This window comes from Nanorana parkeri, unplaced genomic scaffold, assembly GCF_000935625.1.
Source record: "Nanorana parkeri isolate BGI_ZX_2015 unplaced genomic scaffold, ASM93562v1 scaffold104, whole genome shotgun sequence".
Classification (NCBI taxonomy): domain Eukaryota; kingdom Metazoa; phylum Chordata; class Amphibia; order Anura; family Dicroglossidae; genus Nanorana; species Nanorana parkeri.
Genome location: NW_017306372.1, coordinates 1942518 through 1967477, shown reverse-complemented (window position 1 = coordinate 1967477; position 24960 = coordinate 1942518). Strand labels below are relative to the sequence as shown.

Genomic DNA, 24960 nt, shown 5'->3' with positions numbered 1-24960 from the left:
CCCCCCCCCCAATGTGTATTGGATGTGATGAAAGTGAGGGAAATACCATCTCTGCAGTGGAGAAGGAGATAGGCTGGAGGGAGCTCTGTCACAGCCAAGTGGCTTGGAGGATCAGGTGAGTATATCTTTGTTATTTTTGACCCTAGGCAAAAATGAGTAGTTAACCCTTGCAGTGCAGAGGCAGCCCAACTGCAAAGGTTAATAAAATAATATTTTTGTAACTGGAGTTGTTTTTTAAACAATATATTTTCATAGATACCTTATATTGCCAAAAGTATTGAGACACCCCTCCAAATCATTGGATTCAGGTGTTCCAATCACCTCCATGGCCGCAGGTGTACAAGGTCAAGCACCTAGGCATGCAGACTGCTTCTAAACACATTTTTGAAAGAATGGGTCGCTCTCAGGAGCTCAGTGAATTCAAGCGTGGTACCGTGATAGGTTGCCACCCGTGCAATAAGTCCATCCGTGAAATTTCCTTGCTACTAAATATTCCACGGTCACCTGTTAGTGGTATTATAACAAAGTGGAAGCAACTGGGAACAACAGCAACTCACAAAGTGGTAGGCCACGTAAAATGACAGAGCGGGGTCAAGCGGATGCTGAGGCGCAGAGTACGCAGAAGTCGCCAACCGTCATCAGAGTCAATAGCTACAGACATCCAAACTTTGTGTGGCCTTCAGATTGGCACAACAACAGTGCGTAGAGAGCTTCATGGAATAGGTTTCCATGGCCGAGCAACTGCATCCAAGCCTTACATCACCAAGTGCAATGCAAAGTGTTGGATACAGTGGTGTAAAGCACACCGCCACTGGACTCTAGAGAAGTGGAGACGTGTTCTCTGGAGTGACAAATCACGCTTCTCTGTCTGGGAATCTGATGGACGTGCCTTGGTTTGGCGGTTGCTAGGAGAACGGTACTTGCCTAACTGCACTGTGCCATATGTAAAGTTTGGTGGAGGGGGGATTATGTTGTGGGGTTGTTTTTCAGGGGTTGGGCTTGGCCCCTTAGTTCCAGTGTAGGGAACTCTTAAGGCATCATCATATCAAGACATTTTGGACAATTTCATGCTCCCAACTTTATGGGAACAGTTTGAGGATGGCCCCTTCCTGTTCCAACATGACTGCGCACCAGTGCCCAGAGCAAGGTCCATAAAGACATGGATGAGTGACTTTGTGGTGGAGGAACTTAACTGGCCTGCACAGAGTCCTGACCTCAACCCGAAAGAACACCTTTGGGATGAATTAGAGCAGAGACTGCGAGCCAGGGCGTCTTGTCCAACATCAGTACCTGACCTCACAAATGCGCTTCTGGAAGAATGGTCAAACATTCCCATTGACACACTCCTAAACCTTGTGGACGCCTTCCCAGAAGAGCTGAAGCTGTAATAGCTGCAAAGGGTGGGCCAACTCAATATTGAACCCTACGGACTAAGACTGGCATGCCATTAAAGCTCATGTGCATGTAACAGCAGGCGTCCCAATACTTTTGGCAATATAGTGTAACTGTACAGCAGACCAAAATTAACTGAGAAGGAAAGAGGGACAGGGGGATTTGTTTCCAAATAACAGTCAGTCCCTGCAAATGAGGGACAGCTGGGAGGTATGATGTAGCATTATTACATTTCATAGTCATCATATTAGCTGGCTAATGGCTGTACATTTTAATTCATTATCAGCTAGGGCTGCATAGTACATATCCACATTAATGACATAACATCATTAACACCCTAACTTTGCCTGACCCTAGAACCTGTTGATTAGAAACATTCTGAGTGTCGGCCTGATTATGGAAATTTAATGAGCAGCACTAGACAACAAACAAATCAGTCAGTTAAAGTCAGCTTTACGTGGAAGTTAAGTTGATAAAGAAAAAAGTGCTGATTGGCAAGTTTTCTATGACGGAAGAGAAAAGCTTCTAGCTGTCTGTCAGCAATTTTTTTGCATTTTTTGCATGTGCAGCTCATTGCACAGGCTCAGCGTGCCAAGATGAAGTAACGCATGCGCGGGAGTTACGTCATCAGGGCCCAGCCAATCAAGCGGGCGAAGATTTGAAACCTGGAAGAAGACCAGGGCAAAGATAAAAAAAGTGCCGCAGAGGGAGAAGTGCAGCTCTGGAGGGGATTGCTTTAGCAGGTAAGTCAGCCATAATATACTAATATACAGTACTACCCACATTATAGCTAAAAGCTCCAGAGGGGAAGTTGTTGTTTTTTCCCCCCAGAAACTTGGCTTTAAGATTTAAAATAAAAGCAAATAAAAATGTTTTGATGTATACAACTGATTTAAAAACATCTGATGAAGCTATGGCATTGCTCCTCTATACGTAACTTGTAAGGCCCCTTTCACATGGGCTGATCAGAAGGGGATTGGTGCATGGATCCCCTCCTGTTCGGGGCGGTACGGATTGGATGTCACCGCTGCTCTATGTCAGTCTTGCGATGGAGGGAAAAAATAAAATGACCGGACCCCATGTCAGTCTAGGGGAATTGGATGTATATGGACATGTGTCAGTTTACATTAGATTACCCCCAATCTGGCACGATCAGGTCCAGCGAAACGGAACACTGTTCCGTTTGTTTTTCTGGACCTGGTTGGATTTCGGAGTAACCGGATGTAAACAGATCCCCATCCATTAAGACTGGGCTGCCCATAGACTAGCACTGGTCATCCGATTGGGTCCGCTTCTCAGTTTTTCAGGTGGACCCAATCGGATGCTCAGTGCTAGTACACCTCCAGCGTGAAAGAGGCCTTAGGCTACATTTTGATAATTGGCAGGTCCTGGGCTCCTTAATGTAGGAAGGACAATGGACAATTTGGACATGGTTTAACAGTATATCCCTAGGGCTAGTTCCCACCAACCCCAGTGTGTTCCGACCCGATTGGTGCCAGAACGCACTGGATCGCATTCCAGCGGGCTCACTGTGTTTTGGTGTGGGAGGGGGAGTAGTGGTGCTTTGAAGTCAATGGCACCGCAGCCACGCCCTCCGGCCGCAGTGCGATAGCCCGGACCGAAACGCGTGGCACATCAATGCCTGCATTCCAGGCCGGTCAAAAAAAATAGTGCATGCAGCATTTTTTCTGACCTCACTGCACCATGTGTTCTAGTGCGGGCATTGGACTGTGGCCAAAGGGCGTGGCTGCGGTGCCATTGACTTCAATGCACCCCCACTCCCCCTCCCGCCCCAAAACAAAGTGAGCTGGCCGGAATGCGATCCAGTGCGTTCCGGCACCAATTGGGCTGGAATGCACAGGGGCTGGTGTGAACTAGCCCTAAATTTCTATTTATAATGAAAGGTTAGAAATACTAGACTTCAGTGGTGTTGACAAAGATACTTAGAGGTGATTAATAAATATAGTCATGTGTAAAAGTCTGGATATGTGACTAATACAGTATTCTCAGTTATATTATTCTGATTTAGGGAATCGATGTTACTGCCCTTGCAGGATCAGGTAAGAATTTTTCAAATTTTTCAAAACTGGCCACTCTTGCCCAGGATGTATTGTATTGCCTTAAGACCCAAACAGCTAGTTTGTGTAAGGCTGAGCTTGACAGACAAATATTTAGTTTTTTTATTTGTTTTTCTTAGGTATATGAAACTATGTGACTGTGTTATATAGGCATACAGTGCACGCTTTAGGTCACACTTTCTCAACTAGGGTTCTTTCAGAAATTGCTAGGGTTTTTTTGAGCAATGGACATTAACTGTAAAGAGCATTACTGAGTATGAGCAAGAGTATTACTGACCACCAATTGTAAGGGGCATTTTTCTGACCAGTTACCATCAATGTAAGGGAAGAACATTAATATTAACTGTCTGCAATTCTTTTCTGACAATTATTATTATTTGTTTTAAAAATTGCTACTTTTGTTGTATAGAGTGGATAGGTAACAAAAAAATGATTCCCCAGGGTGATATGCTACATATGCCCCATTCTTCAATGTATTATTATTTCTACAACTTACTGATCATGCTAATGTACACTAAGGTGTAGCTATAATACTTTTTAGCAAGGGGTCCCTGATACCTGAAAATTATTTCAAGGGTTCTTACATGTTAAAGAGTTTGAGAAAGGCTATCTAAGGGTTTTTTTCCACACCTCCAGAGAGCTTTGGAAGCCCCCTCTCCTGCCATAGACACACGTCCTTGGTGGCATTAATTGAGCCTTTTTAATATGTTGCTGAGGCTTGACCATTTAATTGAGGATGTGGCAATCAATTTGAAGAAGTTCACATATGCTCAGCAAAATAGGGGTCTGACACTTGTTTTGAATGTTTTTCTAATGACAGCTTTATCTGCTAATGTCAATGAAACACTTCAAACAAACTAACAGTCAGAACTTCCTTTGCATTTGCTTATTATTTGACACTTATACATATCCTTTTAGATTTGGTGGACTTCTCACAGAGCATCTGGCTTAGACCAATGTGTCTAGTCTCTCGTTGATTTAAGGAGGCTAAATAAATTGTACATATATTTACTGCAGTTATCCAAGCATGAGAAAACCAAATTGCTGTTCACTTCAATTTATTGTTTAACAACTCTCAACTCCTTTAGTAAATCAGACTCACAGGGTTATTCACAAAAGGGTGAAGAGTTTGGAGAAGGCAGGAGAAGTGAACAATCTAGGACAACATAGCTGCTTTGGAAAAATTCTCCAATTCAGCTCACTTTCCAGTTCAGCTATGTTGTCCTAGATTGTTCACTTCTCCTGCCTTCTCCAAACTCTTCACCCTTTTGTGAATAACCCTGTCAATGTTTCTGAGTAAAAGTGCAATAGGTGAAGGAGAGGGTGGTGCTCACACTCGGGAGCACACTGCTTTGTAGGTTTAGCAGGGCTAAATAAAGGACCATTCAGAAGAGGAGTATGCATAGTTACATACAGCTATAACGAATTAGATCAAGCAAGCAAAAAATGAAAATGAGGATGAAAATTAGAGGCATTTGCCAGATGTATATTTATACTGCATATATATTACATATGCAAAATAGCAAACATTAATAATGATAGGACAAACCATGAAAACAATACAGAATTTTTTTTTTCAGTAGGGATCACGTTAAATGACATTGGAGCTCAAAAGGCCTCGTAAAGAATCATGTAGATTGCCATTTTAAACATTCAAAAAGAGATAAATTCTCAGGGCAAGGCTGTTGCAAGTGTCAAGAGGGCAAAGGTTATCTGCACTCTAAATAATAGGTGAGGCCCTCAGGTGTTGCCAGACTGTTTTCCTGTTTCATATGACAAGTAACAGAAAAGCACCTGGAATGCTAGACTATCTGCAAGTTTTAAAAGACAGAAAAACATGAACAATGTGGAGGTGATTCGAAATAGGCAGCCGAGTGAATAACCGACCCCAAGTGAAGTGAGCCGAACGCTGTTCGGCTATTCACTTCAGGCTTGTACGGCTAATTTCAGCCTTACATCGGCTGAAATCAGCCGTACATTGGCTTGCTTCAACTGGCTTCGGTTCGGTTCCGAAGTGCAGTAGGAGTTCGAACCTCCGGTAGGCTTCTCGCTGCTGTTCGGTCTATTCTCATAGGGGCCGAACGGCAGTGAGTACCAAGAAGAATGGTAAAACAATGAAAATTAAAAATGAAAAAAACTGTTTCCAAATGTAAATAAATGATCAATGTTAAAAAATAAATGATCAATGTTAAAAAATAAATAAAGATTTAAAAAAAAATAAAAAAAAAGATTATTGAAAAAATAAAAAGAAAGATCATTAAAAAAAACAAAAAGAAAGATCAATGAAAAAACAAAAAACAAAAAGAAAGATCAATTTCACTTCGGCTCAGTCGAGCCAAAGCATATGCTTTTGGCTCGACTGAGCCGCTCAGCCAGCTTCGGGAGCTGTACGGGCTATAGTGAATATCCCGTACAGCAGCCCTTCGGTTCTAGCTCAGGCGGCTGAAGCTAGCCGGCCGAAGGATCAGCCAGAGCTACGGCTGATCCTTTGGCTAGCTTTGTGAATAACCCTCTATATGTACAATTAAGAGAAAACAGATGCAATCTTAGATTTATCAGATAGTGGTACAATAGGTATATTCTGAGACTTGACAATCAGTTTCCCAAAGTAGTGGGGGTGGATTGAATACACCTGATGTTTGTTGTTTTTAGGAGAAATCCCTTTTAATTGAATGTTAGCTTATAATTTTACCTGTAGTGCTTTTATTTATTAGTAGTTCTAATACAGCTCACTTTAAAAGCAACTGCATGTTACTTTACTCAAAAACTTTAGCCTTGCTGATGAACTGCAGTGGATCAACTCTTTCATTAATCATTGTCATACAATTCTATAGCCATGGGCTGCTAAAGCTGCCACAGGGTCGCACAGCTTCTATAAGAGAAGACTCTCCAATGGACTTGTAATTAGGAAAACCAGTCCTTTCATTTAGGTATGCAAAGGGCACTCTTTAACTCGCAGCCTTCATTTTCTCCATCCCATTTCCTTTTCTAGTGAATGAAATACCTTGTCCTTTGTTTAAATACCTCCAGGTTACTAAATACAGGTAGCATTCTGAAAAACCTTGCCAGTTTTTCCCCTTAAAGTAAAGACTCCTGTATTACAATATAAACAAGTTCCAATTTGAGTTACTATGTGTTTTTTAAGCCTCATAAATTAAAAAAACAACATAATTTATCTTTCCTGACTAAGCCAAATTCCCTTCTTTGGTGTCTCACAGTGGGAGGGTTTCAGCAGCCAAGAAAGCACTGTCAATGAAGAAAGCAATGGGCAGGACTAGGTGAAGTCAAGTAATGATTGATAAGCTACAGCCTATCTACGCATCTGGTAACATCTTCTCATTCCATTTTAGTACAAGCAGACACCGCCTACATGAGAATAGCAACACTGCTTTGAATTCATGAGCAATGCAGTATTGTTGCCACACCATCACAAGAAGCTGCATTAGGTGGACTTCACTGGCAGGCTGAATAGGTATTTGTGGAACGTTGCAGGGAAACTAAGAGAAAACTTAAAAAGTGCAGATGCAACAGGGTAACTTACCTAGGTGGTCTCTGCTTATCTTGCCACGGTGAGTGCTCAGCTTGGGCATCAAAGTTCTCCCTACAGTGCAATCTGACTTATCCCTGTGTAATTATCAGAGTTCCATGATAGCCCAACACTGTGCTCTGTTTACATAATGGGTGGTTGTCACATTGGCAGTGGAGTAGAGTGCCACTGGCAATACAGGAAGAACCATGCTCCCCCATTGTAATCTGCAGGAATGAGCTTTCAGTTTGACAGCCCAGTTCTGCACAGAGGAGGGAATAGCTAAAGCTCCTGCCTCAACTGCAACAACCACCGCAGAGCCCCAAGGAGGTCAGCTCTTCTGCTTCAACCTGGCCCTGAGCACAATGTCCTTGTTATTGCTTTTATTAACCATAAAAAGCCTATTTGGTGGGCCTTGTCGATTTACATTTTATTTTTGTTATTGGAGCTAGACTTATCTGACCTCTGGCCTAGGCCAAATTCCATTCTCTTGTCCAATGAGAGTACCACCACTGTCCACTGAAGTGATCTCACTGAACAGGAGAATGGCAGCTGGACAGGTCTTAGCTCATTTGTCAAGGACCTAAGACTCTTGAAACAAACTGAAACAAAATCAGTACAAAAGTAAAACTTGCGAAAACCTAGCACCTTTTTGCCAGCAATACCTTGAAAGTTACTACAATATATTATTATTATTATTATTATTATTATTATACAGGATTTATATAGCACCAACAATTTGCACAGCACTTTACAATATAATATATGCTATGTTATTTTTTTTACCATGGGTCAACTCTTCAGCCACATACCAAATAATGAATATACATATTCATAAACAGAGGTCTAATGGATATGTAAGGGTTGCCAACTTGTTCAATCTTGATGACCTCTGCTTTACTGGGGCTTGATGTATCTTCCCTCTGGACTAAGACCTGCCCAAATACCATTCTCTTGTACATTGAGAGTGCCATTACTGTCTATTGAAGTGATCTCACTGGACAGGAGAATGGCAGTTAGGCAGATCAACAGATGCATTGCCAAGGTGGAGAGCAGAAGCTTGTCACGCGGTTTGGGTCCCATAGATATCTCTTTGCATTGAAAACCGCAAGATAACCGCACAGTTTTCAAAGCAAAATCGCACAGAAACGCACAAAAACTGTGCGAAAACAGCTCACCATCTCAATTGCCTGGGCGTGAACCTAGCCTGAGTCTTTTGTGCATTAGTCTAAGGATGTTCTATATCATATCATCTTATATTAAAAAAAAAAAAAGCAGCCATTGCTTATTCCTTCCTCTAAAATGCTAGCATCCTGGCTGTCATGCTAATCTTATGCACTTTTTTTCAGTAATGTCTAAATTACTGACCTGGAACAAGTACTGTATGTAGTTCAGGAATTTTGACTTGGACTTTTGCTGCAGACTCAATCCAGGTCAGTGACTTGGAAAGTACTGTAGTAAGAGCATCAAAATGATAGTCAGACAACCAGCGATCCCACAAGGTGGTCAGTAAAACTTCATTGTAGCTGCTTTATTATAATCACAATGACAAATATTACTATATCCGTATTATATCTGTATCTGTGGGATAGTGTCTTATGGATAAAAAGCAATAAATATTCATCAATAACAAAATCAGTATTAAAATCAAAGAAAGGTTTATATGTATGCTTTTTTAGGTGTATCTAGTTGAATTGGGTTGCTAACACTATAGATTAGTGAATGTTAGGCTGCAACACAGCTACCAAGTAAATATTACCCTATCTTGCCTGTAAAATTGGTGTGACGTTATGAAGCCATTCAACCATATCTGTCATCAGTGAACTAGTTATTACCAAACAGAGCACAGTTCAGAGAAGTTCTGTCACCAGCCAAGTGAATGTGTGACCCTGCACTTGTTCAGACCTGTAGCTGGCTGGTATACTGCAATTCAGAGCACATACCCTTGCCTTTTGTAATGCTTGCATTTCAATTCAGCTGTCTGATGTGAATGGACACTTAACAGATCACAGGGAGTGCTCCATTTCCAGATGTATCCTCCATGCCTCAGCTTACCTTTATCATATAGACAATTGTTAAATACAGCACTAACACATCCTCCAAAGTTTAAACTGGAAATCTACGAATAACTTAGACAGAATGTCACTATAGTGTATTTGCTATGCTATACTTTGTCTATAAGCTGCTTGGTTGTGTTCAATCAATCTTTAACAATCAGTGCACAACCCCTCTTGCCAAAGAGTGCACATTCAGGTACTATAGAGAGACTGCTTGGACAGTCCAGCCTCGGGGTCTGGGAAAAAAAAAATAACAAACTGATGGCCAATTGACTAAATACCGCCACAGATTTAATGAAGAACCCATAGAAACCAAGTGAAGATCATGTCATGTCAATGGTGTATCATACTGTAAATGCCTGATTACATGTGAATGACATTGTGCAATTTACCATACAAAATACACTATTACAGTTCTTGCGCTCTGCCGCCCCGAGGCCGGGCCTCAGTGGCCTTGTGGGAAATCCGGGCCTGCATATCTGTGGATTTATAACTAGCTTCTATATATAAGATGAGTTCTTTTTTCAAGTTTGTTGACCAATAACAGTCTCTTACTCGTACCAACATGAGATACAACAAACAGTATACTTTTACTATCCTATTTCTGTGTTTTCAAACTTTTGCACATAAAACAGCCTTTAGTGTAATCATTTAAGTGGAATTCCTGGCATTTTTGTTGTTTAGGATAGGGTAAGAAAGATAATCTGGGTGCCATTGTACAGATCTCCCTCCATTAATGATACAAGGTGTTATGGGGAAATCATCCCCATTTGTACAGAGATTGCAGTAAAAGCATTACAGTGGTTCTAACCTTTCCCCTTTCTATAGAATTAGGTTTTGGTTGGAGGTCTACTTTAACCACTCTGTGTCCAGAGCAATTTTCTAATTTTTGCACACATATGTTAAACTCTGAATTTTTGGCTAAAAAAACGTCTTAAACCCCTGAAAATTATATATTTTCTGATAACAAAAGCCCTGCAGAATAAAAAAAATGTTAGTTGCAATTATGTAAATCACACAATTTTTCACAAATGTTTATGAAATCACTATTTTTAGGAAAAAATACACTAAAATTAATATTACTCTACACAAACAGAATATAATAACTATATATTTGGTAAAATATAAAAGAATGGATTGTGTTAGGTAAACAGATCGCAAACATGTCAAGCCTTAAAACGGCACACACCCGTGAAATGATAAATGATAAAAAAAACACCCAGAATTGTCCATAGGTGACGCTTTAAAAGCCTTTACTGCACATCAATTTACAGGGTTGTTCACAAAGGGGTGAAGAGTTTGGAGAAGGCAGGAGAAGTGAACAATCTAGGACAACATAGCTGAACTGGAAAGTGAGCTGAATTGGAGACTTTTTCCAAATAAGCTAATTTGGTCTAGATTGTTCACTTCTCCTGCCTTCTCCAAACTCTTCTGCCTTTTGTGAATAACCCTGTTAGAGTTAATATGTTCATGGCGATCAATAACAAGCGTAGCGCAATCGTCGCTTGGGAGCCTAGTTTAGCACAGGGTTAAGGCAGTTTGGAGCAAGGCTTGCCTGGATTTGCACCTTACGTTTTGTATAAAACATGAGATTAAAAACTTACCATTGTCTTCTACTGAGAAGTGAAAGATATCACTGGTAGCATTGTCACCATCTTTAAGAAGATAACAGACTTTCAGGTCATCAATATCAGCTGAAGAGAAAAGCAAAAAAGGTCAATCTCCTGCCCTTTGGCATCCATAAAGGTTGATAACAAATAAATGTTACACTGTATTACAATAATGTGCATGCACCACTATGCAAATGTAACATAATATTTTATAACAGCAAGCATGATAAACAGATTTAAAAAGGAACTTGTCAGGATAGTAATTTGGACATTTTAATTATTGTTGAACTCAATTGGCATGTGTCTTTTATTAATATAGCTATGTTACTATGTACTGCCATTGCTTACATCTTTTTCAAGATGTGTACTCAGCGGCTGTCATTCTGATCCTGGCTTTACTAATTTGTGAGTTACTGCCAGGAACAAACATGTTCATAATGGGTGTTGGGATACATAATGCATGTGCTTTCTCCATGTCAACAAATCACCAAATTGAGATAAAAGGATCAGAATGACAAGCCTAAAACATACACCTTCAAAAAGAAGTCAGCAATGGCAGCCCCCAATTTCCTATCCTGAAAGATTACCTTTAAATAATAATAATTTATTCTGATTGGTTGCTAGAGGTTAATGCACTTTGCATATTGCTATGTGCCTAAATTAATCTATATAAACAAGAAAGTAAGGATTGTTATTGCATCTACATATCACAAAGTTTGCATTGTACCTACATATGATTTAATTTCAGGTTTAAATGGACTCACCTTGTGTGAATGTCCTCACAGATTCATTGCCATGTGCCAAGTTGATGATAACACCATGTTTTGGTCCATCTGTGATTCGGTATTTGAGAAGTTTGTTGGGACTGTCACGATCTTCTGCTCTTAATGATTTACTGGTTATTAGATAACCATGATGGCCAGAAAGACTTCTTATAGCTGAAGCCCCTTTATTGACAACAATTTGGGGAATACCATTATCTAGGGAATTAATTCTAATCTTCATCATCTGAGGCTTTCTTGTTTCAAAGGAGTTGTCAGGAAATACATAAAACTCTGTGTGGGTTCCATCGGTAACAGTGAAAGAAAAGCTGTCTTCAGTTGTCTCACTACCATCATGCTTGTAACTGATGAGATTTTCATTAAGGTCTTGCTTGGTGAATGTGGACACCTGACGACTGTTGTTGAGTAAAATCTGACCATGAACTGGTACTTGAGTGATGGTAAATCTCAACAAATGGTCAGGAGAGTCCAGGTCTTCAACTGTGAGTTCAAAGGGAGTGATAAGTTTGTTCTCTCCTTCACTCACTGGGAGGTCATGAATTGTTAGAACTGGCTTCTTATTGTCCACATCAGTTATTGAAACTCTAAAAGTACGGAAGACAGGATTGTAGCCATCAGTAACTTCAAACTCAAATCTGTCCATCTTCATTTCATCTTCTGAAGTGTGAATGTAATAGATTTTATTTCCAGCTAGCTGTAGCTGGGTGAAAGCAGTAATTGGGACTCCAGGCTGATCTGTGTTTTCTAAGTGACCACGACTTGGTGCCCTTGTAATACTAAATTTTAAGTTCTCATCTGGACTGTTGATGTCACTGGTGCTCAGAAGGTCAGTGGTCAGAGTTACCTTTCCCCCCTCTTTTAGTGTGACTCCTTTGTTAATAACATCTGGGAAAGCAATGTCAATACTTCCAATACTAATGTAAAAATATCTGTCAATGAATGGGTTAGTGCCATCTGTGATGTCAAATTTCATGAGATCTCGGATACCTTCTTGGCCTAAGTGAGTGTACTGAATGAGATTTTTGTCAATGTCATCCTGGGTAAAATTCATTCCTACTGTTATGTTACTCAAAACTGAACCATACTGGTCAAGCCGCTGCAACAGGCCTTGATTGGGGCCAAATCTAATGACAAATGTGAGGGATTTATCATCAGAATCTAAATCAGTGGCTTTTAGAACCCTATTAGTAATTAACTTAGTTTCTGCAATTTCAACCTCTAAACCATCATTGATTGTTAGTCTTGGAGTTTCATCGTCTACAGGAATAACCATTACAAGGATTTTCTTTTCTACACTGTGTTCTCCATCAGTTAGGAGAATGGTAAAACTATCCTCCTTTGTCTCTGAGTCATCATGTTCATAAACAATGCTGGAACTCTCTTTAATATCCTCCAATGTGAAGTTAAGGATAGGGAAAGGATTTTGCTGCAATACTACTCTACCATGCTGAGGGGGCTGTGTGATAATAAAGAGAAGGTCATCTGGAGGTTGATCCGCATCAGCAGCATTGAGGATCGGAGTGTCTATAACCAGACTCATGCCCTCCATAACAATAAACTCTCGGGTAAAGATTTCTGGTTTCTCATCATTTGTGTGAATAATTACAATTGGGAAGAAGAGGCGTTCAGAGAAGCTGATGCCATCTGAACAGCGGAAGGTAAACCTATCCTCTACAGGTTCTACTTCCTGGTGAATACTTTGAACATAATATATATGTCCAAGACGAATATCTCTTATACTAAATGCGCTGATAGGAGTTCCAGATCTGGATTTTTCAGAACCAGGGGCTGGGGAGATATTTTCTACATATCCTGATGTCGGCTGCACAATTATAGTGCACAGTATTTCATCTTTTGGTGTATCAACATCTTCTGCATCTAGGTGATCTGGTGTAATCAGGTTTTTTCCTGCTTCTAGTACAGAGAATTGTTCTCCTAATTTTACAATAGGGGCTTCACTGTCTACTGGCAGAATTGTCACATGAACCGTTACACCCTGTACTTTGTTGCCTCCGACTACCCACTCATCAGAAAGATCTGATATTGTTAAGTTAAAGAGGTCTTGCTGCCTCTCAAGGCCTACCTCTCCTGAGGTATGTGCATACACAACATCACCATTGAGGAGGTCCTGCTGAGTAAACCTCTCAGCAGGTAAACCACTGACCAATATTTCCCCTATTTTGGGAGGTTCTTCCACAATAAATGTCAGCATTAAATCATCTGTGTCTGGGTCAGTGCCTTGGATGACATTGGTTGTAATCTCTGTTTCTCCCCTCTCCAGGACTTCTAAGGAAGATCCTAAAAGTCCCCCAGGGAGCATGAGAGTAGGTGCTTCATCATCCACTGGTTTAACATGTATCTGTATTGTTATGGGCACTTCATGTATGCCATCACTGACAACAAATGAACAAGTATCCCCTATGGATTCATCACCATTGTGCACATAGGTTAAATGGCCTTGCTGTATATCAGGTAAACCAAATGATTCTCCTGGTGATAAGGGCTCACCATGAATCTTGAAGTTACCATGTAATGGGGCCTGTGATAGTGTAAGCCTAATGTTCTTAATTTCTGTATCCTGGTCAGTTGCATCAAGCTCATTTTTAGTAAAGGTAAAAGAACCCCTCTCTGAGACAGTAAATCCAGTGTTAATAATCTCAGGTGGTTTGTTATCTACAGGCTGTAAGAAGATAGTGAAAGTTCCTTGAACTGAATTTCCTGCAGCATCCTCTACTGTGAAATTAAACTGCAAAACTTTGGGGGCTATTCCGAGTTCCTTTTCTGGGGGTCTGTAGGAAATTTTATGGTGGTTAACCTGGGCTTGTGTAAAGGATGTGACCTGAACCTCTGGGAGGTCACTAAGCACTATGTGGCCAGTTGGAGCAGGGTGGTTAGGATCAGCGTCTCTGGGGTGACTGTGAATAGTGTACTTGAGGTTTCTGTCATCTGTATCCATATCTGTGTAGCGTAAATGCTTTTTTCTAAAAGGGGTCAGTTCATATTCTTTAACAGTCATATGTAAAGTTGTCCCTTGGAATAGCTCTGGTGGAATGTCATCTATAGGTTCTATTCGTACAGTAAATATCTGTTGTACAGACTGGTTAGGTGGATCATTGTCATCCATTACCACAAATACTATCTTTTCTAATACAGTCTCAGTACTGTGTGGACCAACATGCTTGTAATACAGTTTGCCATCCACAATATCTTGTTGGTACCACTGGCTTACCACTCTCTCATACATTCCTTCCTCAGAAAGGTATCTCCAACCTTCTTCCTCAGCAGGTTCTTCTACCTGTCTAAGAACTATTTCCCCAAGGTGGCTGCGGGGCTCCTGCAGCACAAAAAGGATTGTGGAATCTTCTGAATCAATGTCTGTAGCACTGAGCATAAAAGGTGAAATAAGGGCAATATTTTTTTCTGGTAGACTTAGTCCAGTATTTGCATTGAGCACTGGGGGCTCATCATCTGTTGGCGACACAGTGATGGGATAGAGCAATTCCACACGATGCTTTCCATCATCCATTCTTAGGATAAGATTATCACTGTATGTGTCACTGCCATCGTGCTGGTAGACAACCAGACCAGAGTGCAATTCTTGAGGCGTGAAGGTAAAGCCCTTGCTCCCACTGTCACTGGCAGTGCTCCCATGTGCTAGAACAAGCTGTCCATGTCTGAGCCCACTCACCACACTCAGTTTCACCTCATCTATATTGTCCTCATCACTGATGATCAGATTGTTCAACCCAGAGCCTGGCCCAGAGAGTGGTCTAGACTGACCCTCCAGGAGCCAGAGACCAGAATTCCGTGTTGCCAGGGGAGCCAAAGTGTTCATAGGCTTGACCACAATCATAAAGGCAAAGGTTTCAGAGGAGGCACCTTCAGTATCAATCACTTGCATCTCTAGCTGAAGGATCCTCTCCAGCCAGGACTCGCTGGAAGGGGGCTGATAGGCAATCTTTAGCTCTGTTACATCTCTTTGGAAAAAGGAGGTAATGGGTAAATTCTGATCATCTGTGCTCACCAGGTAGCCAGATGTGTCTGGGTCTAGAGGATTCGTCAGGTTGAAGATAAGATCCCCAGGGTCAGATTCCAGATCCTCAGCTGCCAACATCTCAGGAGTCAGGGCGGTAAGTACGAACTGGTCCACCTCCATCATAAGCATGGAAACAAAACTAGGGCGTGGTGGGGTGTTCTCAACTCCTTCTTTAATCCGGACAGTCAGATGGAAGTGTTCTTGTCTAGGGGCACTGCTGCCACTTGTCAGTTCCACCAGCATGGGCAAATAGTCTCTGTTAGGTGAATTGTGAGGGGCTGTGTGCTGGTAGCGAAACCCTGAACTTGTAAAACTGTGACAGTCAATGCCCTGCTGGGAGGCAGAAGTCAAATTCACAAGGTGCCCATACCTTGGCATCCCACCTGTCCCAAGAAGAGGGGTGATCTTGCAGGACTCCTTGGCAGGGTCATAGGTGAACCCCAGGACTTTCTTGTCAATAGGAACGCTGAGTCCATGCAGCTTTTCCACCACCAGCGGCAGATTGCGAGTGACTATCTCCAGCTGCTGGAAAATCACCTCCACCTCCAAGACAAAAGGGATGATGAGAGTCTCCGTAGGAGAATCATATTTAAGCTGCAGCCTTACTTTATCCCGAGGGGGACTGCGGGAGCCCAGATGGGTGTACTTCACTTCTCCAGGACCAAAGTCACACGAGAACCTCTTAGGAGAAACCCAGCCCGGTCTCTGGGATAAAGGGTCATTGTCCAGCACGTTGAGCACACACTTGTCTCCGGGCTGTACTTGGATGAGCAGATCCAGAACCGGGTCCAGGGTCACCGATCGACCGAACGGGACGCGGACTCCTCGGTTAGCCACAATGATGTGATCAGCGCTGAGCGATCGGGAGTCCGGCTGGCTCTGCACACAGGTGAGAAGGACCAAGAAAGCAGGGATGAAGATAGTCTGAGGTCTTCTGTACAAGCCATGGGTCACTACTAGCCACCAGGCCATCCTGATGTCCCAGCACAGAGAGGAGCTAAATGACAGCGCAGGGATGTCCCCCGATCCAGGAGCTGCTGCAGGTGAGATCAGGACACAGTCTCCGCTTTCGTTCCTTGTGGAGAGATGAATGAGGGTGGGATAGGGTGAAGTGCAGGTATTAGTACAGCTGGGAGTGGCTGGGTGCCATGTATAGATTGCCTACCCCTAATGTACAGCCCTCTCTGACCTCTGTCTCTGGATCCCAGTACAGACGCATCACTATATGTAATCTGCTAGATGTTCTCTTCCTGTACATGCATCTAATAGAGATACCTGCTAGGGTAATATGTGGACATTGGATTGCTATGTTATTACTTTGGTATCTGGAGCTGTGTACAGTTCTCTATTTGACAACTTCAGGGATTGCTTAGTTTATAAAAGTCTTCTCATTTGGGATTTATAATGATAATATTGCATTCTTTGAGGAAGGACCAGTGTAAGGACTTAAAGTGACACTAAACTCAGGAGTTAAATCTTAAAAATGCATTCAAGTACCTTAACTATTAACAAAAATGTATCTTATTTGTGTATCACTTGGCTGTATGTCCTCAAATCATCTCTGAGTTCATGCTGACATTGTCCTTCCTTCTGGAGGGTGGCTACTTTCGTTTCCCATGGATCCCTGTGTGTGTCGTAAAGTAGCCACCGCTTCAAGTGGCTCCCGTGATGGATAATATTGCATTCTTTGAGAAAGGCCAGTGTAAGACTTAAAGTGACACTAAAATCAGGAGTTAAAACATAAAAATGCATTCAAGTGCCTTAAAAGAGAACTATGGGGTAAGTGTTTTTTCCCATAGTTCTCTTAGGGTCACGGGTAGACATATACTAGCGTCCTCTCATGACCCAAAACTCAGTATATCGCGAGCTACAGCTCGCAGTATACTGAGACCGCCGCAGTGGGACGGATCCTGACAATGCTGTTGAGATCCACCCAGCTACGTGAATGATAGCTGGCTCTGCCTATCTAGTGGCAGAGCCAGCTGTACCCGCCCCCTCCCCGTCCGTTCCTCCACTCAGCGCTGGAGGATCGGAGCGGAGGGCGGGGGTTAATCCCTGCGGGGAGATGATCGAGATGTGAGCGAGCGACTGTATGCGTTCACTCACTTCCCGATCGATTGAGCCGACATGTGACACTTTTCATTGTCACATGTCTGCTCGAACTATGAGGCTGAGTGATTTTCACTCACCTCATAGTTCTCCTTTAACTATTAAAGCGGCCCTTTACACTCAAAAATCTAATTCTACCAATGTATCCCTGTATGTATGATGATTAATAATAACATAGACATATTAGGTGTAAAATGCTGTGATTATGAAATAAATTTGCCAAAGCAATGCACACTGGGATTGGGATTGCCTTGTCATGAGCAGAGCATTGCTGGGAAATCTCATCTGTAATCTCAGGGAAAGGCATTTTCCTCCACTGAGATGATGTGCATGATCACATGTCCTAGTCACATGTCTAGTCGCATGTGCCAGAAACCCAGGAAGTAAAAAGAGCGCTAGTAATCTGCCCATAATAAACATGGCACCTGCCAGAAGACGGGTAAAGAAAGAAAGAAATAAGGTATGCAAAGAATACAAAGTCGGTAATTATCTAGAAGTATGTGTTTGTAGATGATCATTACTAAACATTTCTAAAGGTGTGTTTGTTTTAAAGATATGGGTAAAAGTGTATCTTATTTGTGTATCACTCGGCTGTAGATCCTCAAATCATCTCTGAATTGGTGCTGACACTGTCCTTCCTTTTGGGGGGTGGCTACTTTTGTTCCCCATGATCCCTATGTGTGTTGTATAGTCACTGCTCCAAGCTCACGCCTGTGATGGATAATATTGCATTATTTGAAGAAGGACCAGTGTAAAGACTTAAAGGAGAACTATGAGGTGAGTGCTTTTCACTCACCTCATAGTTCTAGCCGACCTGTGACAATGAGACTGTCACAGGTCTGCTCAGTAGATCGGGAAGTGAGCGAACACATACCGGCGTTCGCTCACCTCTCGATCCTGTCACGGCTCTCTGCTGTGACAGGGGAGGGGCTCGATTCCCCCCTCCCCGCTCCGACCCGCCAGCCTTGACTGGGGGAATGGGCGGGGAAGGGGGCGGGTACAGCTGGCTCTGCCTCTAGATAGGCAGAGCCAGCGGTCACTCACGCAGCTGGGCGGATCCAGACATAATTGTCGGGATCCGTTTCAGCTGCGGCGTCTCAGTATACCGCGAGCTGCAGCTCGCGGTATACTGAGCTTAGGGTGACGGGAGGACGCTAGTTTGTGTCCTCTCGTTACCCTAAGGAAAATTATAGGGAAAAGCCCTAACCCCATAGTTCTCCTTTAAAGGGACACTGACTCAGGAGTTAAATCTTAAAAATACCTTAAATATTACAAAAAATGTATCTTATTTGTGTATCACTCAGCTGTAAATCCTCAATTTATCTCTGAATTCATGCTGACAGTGCCCTCTTCCTGCAATTTCAGCAGAATCAGACACAGATCAAGGTATATGGATCCTTGATCGTATACATCCATGTCCTTGGTTAAAAAAAATATGGGCCAGGTTAAATAGTTCCACAATTAGACTATTGTTCCCAAACAGACTATTGTTCCTTCTGGAGGGCGGCTTCTTTTCTTCCCTATGGTCCCGATGTGTGTATTGTAGAGTAGCCACTGCTCCAAGCTCACTGTGAAGGACTACAATCTCATGTTTAGTTTACTAATTTGTATTGAGATTGTAGTCCATCACTTTTACCTCACAATTTCTTCGACTTCTCAGTTGAAGTTTGTTGCACCAGGTGGGACTACACCTACGGCTTGACAATTCATCAAAATCTGAGCCTTGTATGTTCAGCTTAAAGAGTGTAATTCCCCTTGTGCAGCAATTTTATATGTTGCTTGTCACGCAACTTTACTTAAAGGAGAACTATGGGGTCAGGGCTTTTCCCCATAGTTCTCCTAAGGGTCACAGGAGGACATAAACTAGCGTCCTCCCGTGACCCAAAGCTCAGCCGTAGTTCGCGGTATACTGAGACGCCGCAGCCGGAATGGATCCCGTCATTGCTGTCGAGATCCACCCAGCTGCGGGATTGACAGCTGGCTCTGCCTATCAAGAGGCAGAGCCAGCTGTGCCCACCCCCTACCCTGTCCATTCCGCCAGTCAGCGTTGGAGGATTGGACAGCTATTTCAATTTGCAATAGCCAATTGGACCTGATAGAGATCTGCAGCAGAGGGCGGTGCAATGCTAGTTTACTATCGGCTGTTGCAAATTGGAATCCAATCCAATAGGAATCTAGCAATGCATTCCTATGGGTAAAGTTTTTTTTTCTATTCTGACACGGCTCCGTGTCAGAATAAAGAAAAAAAAAAAGAAAAAGCAGTGTTTCTCTCCTGGGCGGCCGGGAGCGGGAGACTCCCAGAGTGCCCGGAAGAGTTTTTTCTTTCTTTTTTTTGACGGCAGCAGAACCGCCGGCCAATAGAAAACTATTGGACGGTGCTAGCTGTCATTGCTAGCTCCGCACAATCATTTTCTATTTATTTTTTTAAACTTTTTTTACTTGACTTCCCTCCGAGGGACCGAGCAGAACAACCGAGCGGAATGCCGCTCAGCGGCATTCGGCTATTCACTCACTGTTGCTCTACCTCATTGGTAGATCATGGCTTCAATTGTTTCTATCTCTAGAGGAGCCACAGATGTTCATACTTCCATATTGTCCCTCATTTGCGACCAAATACCTGTGTTACTCTTTGCAGATATCTATGGAAACATACTATTTCCCTACCAAAAGTGTTATTCTGCACCGATTTCCCTTTTTTTCAGAACTTTATTGAAATGCCACAAGTGGCATTTCATTAAAGAGGAACTTTATCAATTTCTTCAATTGTAATACAAAAATTAGGAACCATCACACAAACTGGGACACCACCCCTATATATGCAATATATATCAAAAAAAGGGGGAAAGAGAAAGAAAAGGGCTTTGTGGTGACCACTGGAGAATAGCAGGGAATTGATCCAACAATAAAGTCAATTGATTCATATATATAATAAAATTCCATTTTTAATATACTCAATTCATAATGTCTATACATATAAATATGCTAAAATTCATCCATATAAAACCATAAATAGCTGTATACAACATAAATAACCTCCCTGGAACCCACACAGAAACCATGATTGTAAATTCATATATTGGTCATTACCCTCATTGTATTCATATCTTATTTGCATGATTAATTGTACACAATTGTTCTATATATCATTAGTTCAGCCAGTCTTCAACGCGTTTCGCTGAGGCTTCGTCAGGAAGATTTGGAGAGGTTAACCTATAGTATTTGTATGGGTATGAGAATCAATTTGCAGTAGTCTACATGATATTAGATATATAAGAATCATAATTTCTTCAAAATAACAACAAAGGCACCTTTAGAAATGTTTAGTAATGACAATCTACAAACACATACTTCTAGATAATTGCCGGGTTTTTTTTTTTGTTTACCTTATTTCTCTTTTACTTCCCATTCTTCTCACAGTGGCCATTTTAACTAAGGGCAGATCCATCTCCATCTCCTTCCTGGAACTCTGGCACATGTGACTAGGACATGTGACCATGCACATCATCTCAGGGCAGGAAAATGTCTTTCCCTGAGATCTCAGATGAGATTTCCCAGCAACGCACTGCTGAAGTAACCTTCCCAGGATGAAATGCTTTGGCACATTAGATCATTTGTTCCAAAGTGGACCAGGAAGTGGAAAAAAAGAATGAATGTAAGATAATGTAATAAATGTAAGATAGTTTCATATCAGCATGCAAAGCTGTATGTTGATGTGAATTTTAGCCAAAGGGAGAAAAGGTCCACTTTAAGTTCCATGGGCACATTGTGGTGCGCGGCGGTTGTACCATGGCGCTCCACTCTGCAATGAAAAAAAGTACTGCATGTCATACATCTTTTTCAGCACACACTACCGCAACATAGTTGTGTGAACTGAGCCCATATGAAACTAGACAAATTGCCTTTTCTTGCATTAGGGTTGCACTGGAATAAAATGGCCAGTGCAGCCGCATCTGGTGTAAATGCAGTTGGAATTATCAAATGACCGCATATTCAGAAGTAAATTCCATGGTTCAGCCCTTCATACAAGGCTGGAGTAAAATAAAAGACAATAAAAAAATAACCTGTTGCATATTATTGCAAGAAAAAACCACTACAGATCCTTCACATTTAATTAATGTTAAATGAGTACCTTAAAAACACAAGAACCCGACATATGAAAAAGCTCCTTTGATTGTCTGAGAGATTAGGATAGGAGTCTGGTTATGAAAGCATAATAGCTCTCCAGATCAAACAGCATCTTCACACAGCTACAAACCCATTAAATATACTTTGGACTTTTAAAGCTTTCACCTGAAAGCTTTTATTGTATTCAGTCTCCTGGCTACGTGGAGAGGGCAGTCAGAAGAGGATATGGGATGAAGTGCTGCAGTAATAGCTGGAAATGTGCCTCACTAAAACTTCTCATTGCCATAGAATGACCACTGCCCTGTCCAGCCAGTTATGACCGAATCTTTAAAGGGTATCTATGGTTAAAAACGAAATAAATCTGTATTTCTGTATTGAATTTCCCTAAGTTCTATCCCACTTCTAATAACCATATCCATCTAGAAGTTTGTACACTTACTTATTGAAGACACATAAGATGTACTTCTTCAATGCACTGACACAATTTCTGGACAATCTTTTACAATTTGATGTTTTTTTTAATTCTATCTCTCTTTTTTTTTAACCATAGAACAGACTTGAATATTGTACCTTACCTGACATACCCTTTTATAAGAATGTTAATATGAACAATTTGCTTTTTGGGAAATGTTATGCTCTATGAAGCATACATACAGAAAATACATCTTGAGCTATGTGTTATATCACCATGATATCCATGTACTGCTGTTTCAAGCTTACCAGTATGAAGGTTTTGTAAACAAAAGGAAAATGTAAAAACTTAAAAATGTAAACTTGCAGTTGGTCTATAAACAAATGAAAGTAATACAGGCTGTAGAAACATCAGGGTGGTCTAAGAATTAGGTAGATTTCAGGTCAGCCAGTATAGGATGATAAATATTCAATACTCTTCTCTGTGTCAATTTTACATGAGTCATTATTATTATTAATATTATTATTATACAGGATTTATATAGTGCCAACAGTTTGCACAGCACTTTACTAAATGGAGGTAGACAGTACTGTTACAATACAATTTTAATACAGGAGGGTTAGGAGATCCCTACTCGTGAGAGCTTATAATCTAAAAGTGGTACAAAAGGTATTAATTGTATTGGATGAGCTGATAGAAGAAGTAAAAGGACAGTTATTATGTCAAAGTGGATAGTCTTCTCTGAAGAGATGAGGGATGGACAGAGTGGGAGATGCACAGACATAGTAATATTAGCTCTTTATGGTTGATAATATGTAAGTGGCATATTTCTCAAGCAGTGAATGTGACATTAACCAAACTTTCACTGCAGGTGAATCCATTACTCTAATTTAAAGTTGAACTCCAGGCAGAGATAAAAAACACATTATCACATCTCTGTATTTAATAAAGATTCTTACATGTACTGCATTTTCTTTTAATGCAAGCACTGTAAGTGCCTGAATTTGACTTGGCATTGGCTTCCTGTAGTCCTTGTACATCAGAGCTCATTTTGGGGGATGAGAGAGGCAGGACAAGGTGCCAATCAGGTGTGCTGTTGTGTAAGGAACATGCTGATATGCAGTGGCGTCGCTACAGGGGGGCGAGGGGGGGCAATTGCCCCACCCTAGGTTACTGCTTGCCCCCCCGTGTGCCCCCCGCCAGGGCCGGACTGGCCATAGGGCATGTCGGGCCGAACACAATCAGCCTGATTGTGTTCAGCCCGCACGGCCACTTTGCCGGATGCAGTAGCTTAACATAAGCCCCTTCCGTGCACTATGGGGCAGTGCAGGGTCTAGGTGTTAGAACAGTAAGGGGACGGGCTCTCCTCTCCCGACCGCGTCCCTAGTAACAGGCGGCGGGAGAGGAGAAGTGAGTCACACGCCCCGCCCCCTGCAGTTAACACAGAGTCTGGCTGCGATCCTGCACCGCTGGCTGGGTGAGTCAGAGCCGCGGGGGGGAGGGTTATGTGCTTTTGTTTGGGGGGGGAGGTGCGAGGGTTATGTGCTGTTGTTTCATTCAATTAGAAAAAAAGTGGATTATAATGGTGAACGTTACACTGTAATGTTCCCTATTATAATCTATTTCTCTGATTAAATGATTACATACAGGGCTTCTGTTCTATCAAAGTTTGTGACCGGTCGCGTTGTCACACATTTTAACGTAATCCAGCCCATTTTTGTGGCGGTGGAATGTGTGACCGCCATTGGGTCAAGCATTCCAACGCTTTCTCAGCTGTTCCAGGGCAGATTGGCATCGCAAATCGTATGTGCAGGAGAACCGATCTGCCCTGGAACAGCTGATCGGTCCTGAAATGTCACTTCTATCCGACTTTGTGACTGCAATCTCACATTCCAGCGCACTCACAAAGTCGGATAGAAGTGACATTTCAGGACCGATCAGCTGTTCCAGGGCTGATCAGGTCTTCTGAATATACGATTTGCTATGCCGTTCTGCCCTGGAACAGCTGAGAAAGCGTTGGAATGCTTCACCTATTGGCGGTCACACATTCCACTGCCAAAAAAGTGGGCGGGATTACATTAAAACATGTAACCATGTGGGTTAATATCGGCTCTGGGGTAGCTGTGCGGGGTTAATATCGGCTCTGGGGTAGCTGTGCGAGGTTAATATCGGCTCTGGCGTAGCTGGAAAATCATTGCATACCGCATTACTCACATATTAGTAATCTTGCTTATATATACTTTATTAGTTTTTTTCAGTGGTATGATTTAGTGGTGAAAATTATTAGTGCCCCCCCAGTTTTGACTGTGGTATCTTATGTGCCCCCCCTATATATTGTTCCTAGAGTCGCCACTGCTGATATGATAAGAGTACATAGTGAGAATGAGAGAGAGATGAGATTATTCTACTGCTTCTCCTTTAAAGGAGAACTATGGGGTCAGTGTTTTTCACCATAGTTCTCCTTAGGGTAACGGGAGGACACAAACTAGCATCCTCCCGTTACCCTAAGCTCAGTATATACTACCCTGTAGCTCGCGGTATACTGAGACGCCGCAGCCGGAGCGGATCCCGACGTAGATGACGGGATCCGCCCAGCTGCGTGAGTGACAGCTGGCTCTGCCTATCTAGAGGCAGAGCCAGCTGTACCCGCCCCCTCCCCCGTCCGTTCCGCCAGTCAGCACTGGCAGATCGGAGCGGGGAGAGGGGAATCCAGCCCCTCCCCCTGTCATGGCAGAGAGCCGTGACAGGATCGAGAGGCGAGCGAACCCGGTATGTGTTGGCTCACCTCCCGATCTACTGAGCCGACCTGTGACAGTCTTATTGCCACAGGTCG

The 24960-nt window shown here is 42.3% G+C and overlaps 1 protein-coding gene across 1 annotated transcript in view; it reads right to left on the bottom strand.

Annotated features, from left to right (window-relative positions):
- The window catches only part of FREM3 (FRAS1 related extracellular matrix 3), a 144366-nt gene that overhangs the window by 56075 nt on the left and 63331 nt on the right, over window positions 1-24960 (bottom strand). Inside the window, exons 4-5 of the mRNA XM_018552972.1 lie at window positions 11428-16556; window positions 10659-10747 (exon numbers count right to left, since the gene is read on the bottom strand). Coding sequence (XP_018408474.1) covers window positions 10659-10747; window positions 11428-16556 — 5218 coding nt within the window. The remainder of the gene's footprint in view (window positions 1-10658; window positions 10748-11427; window positions 16557-24960) is intronic.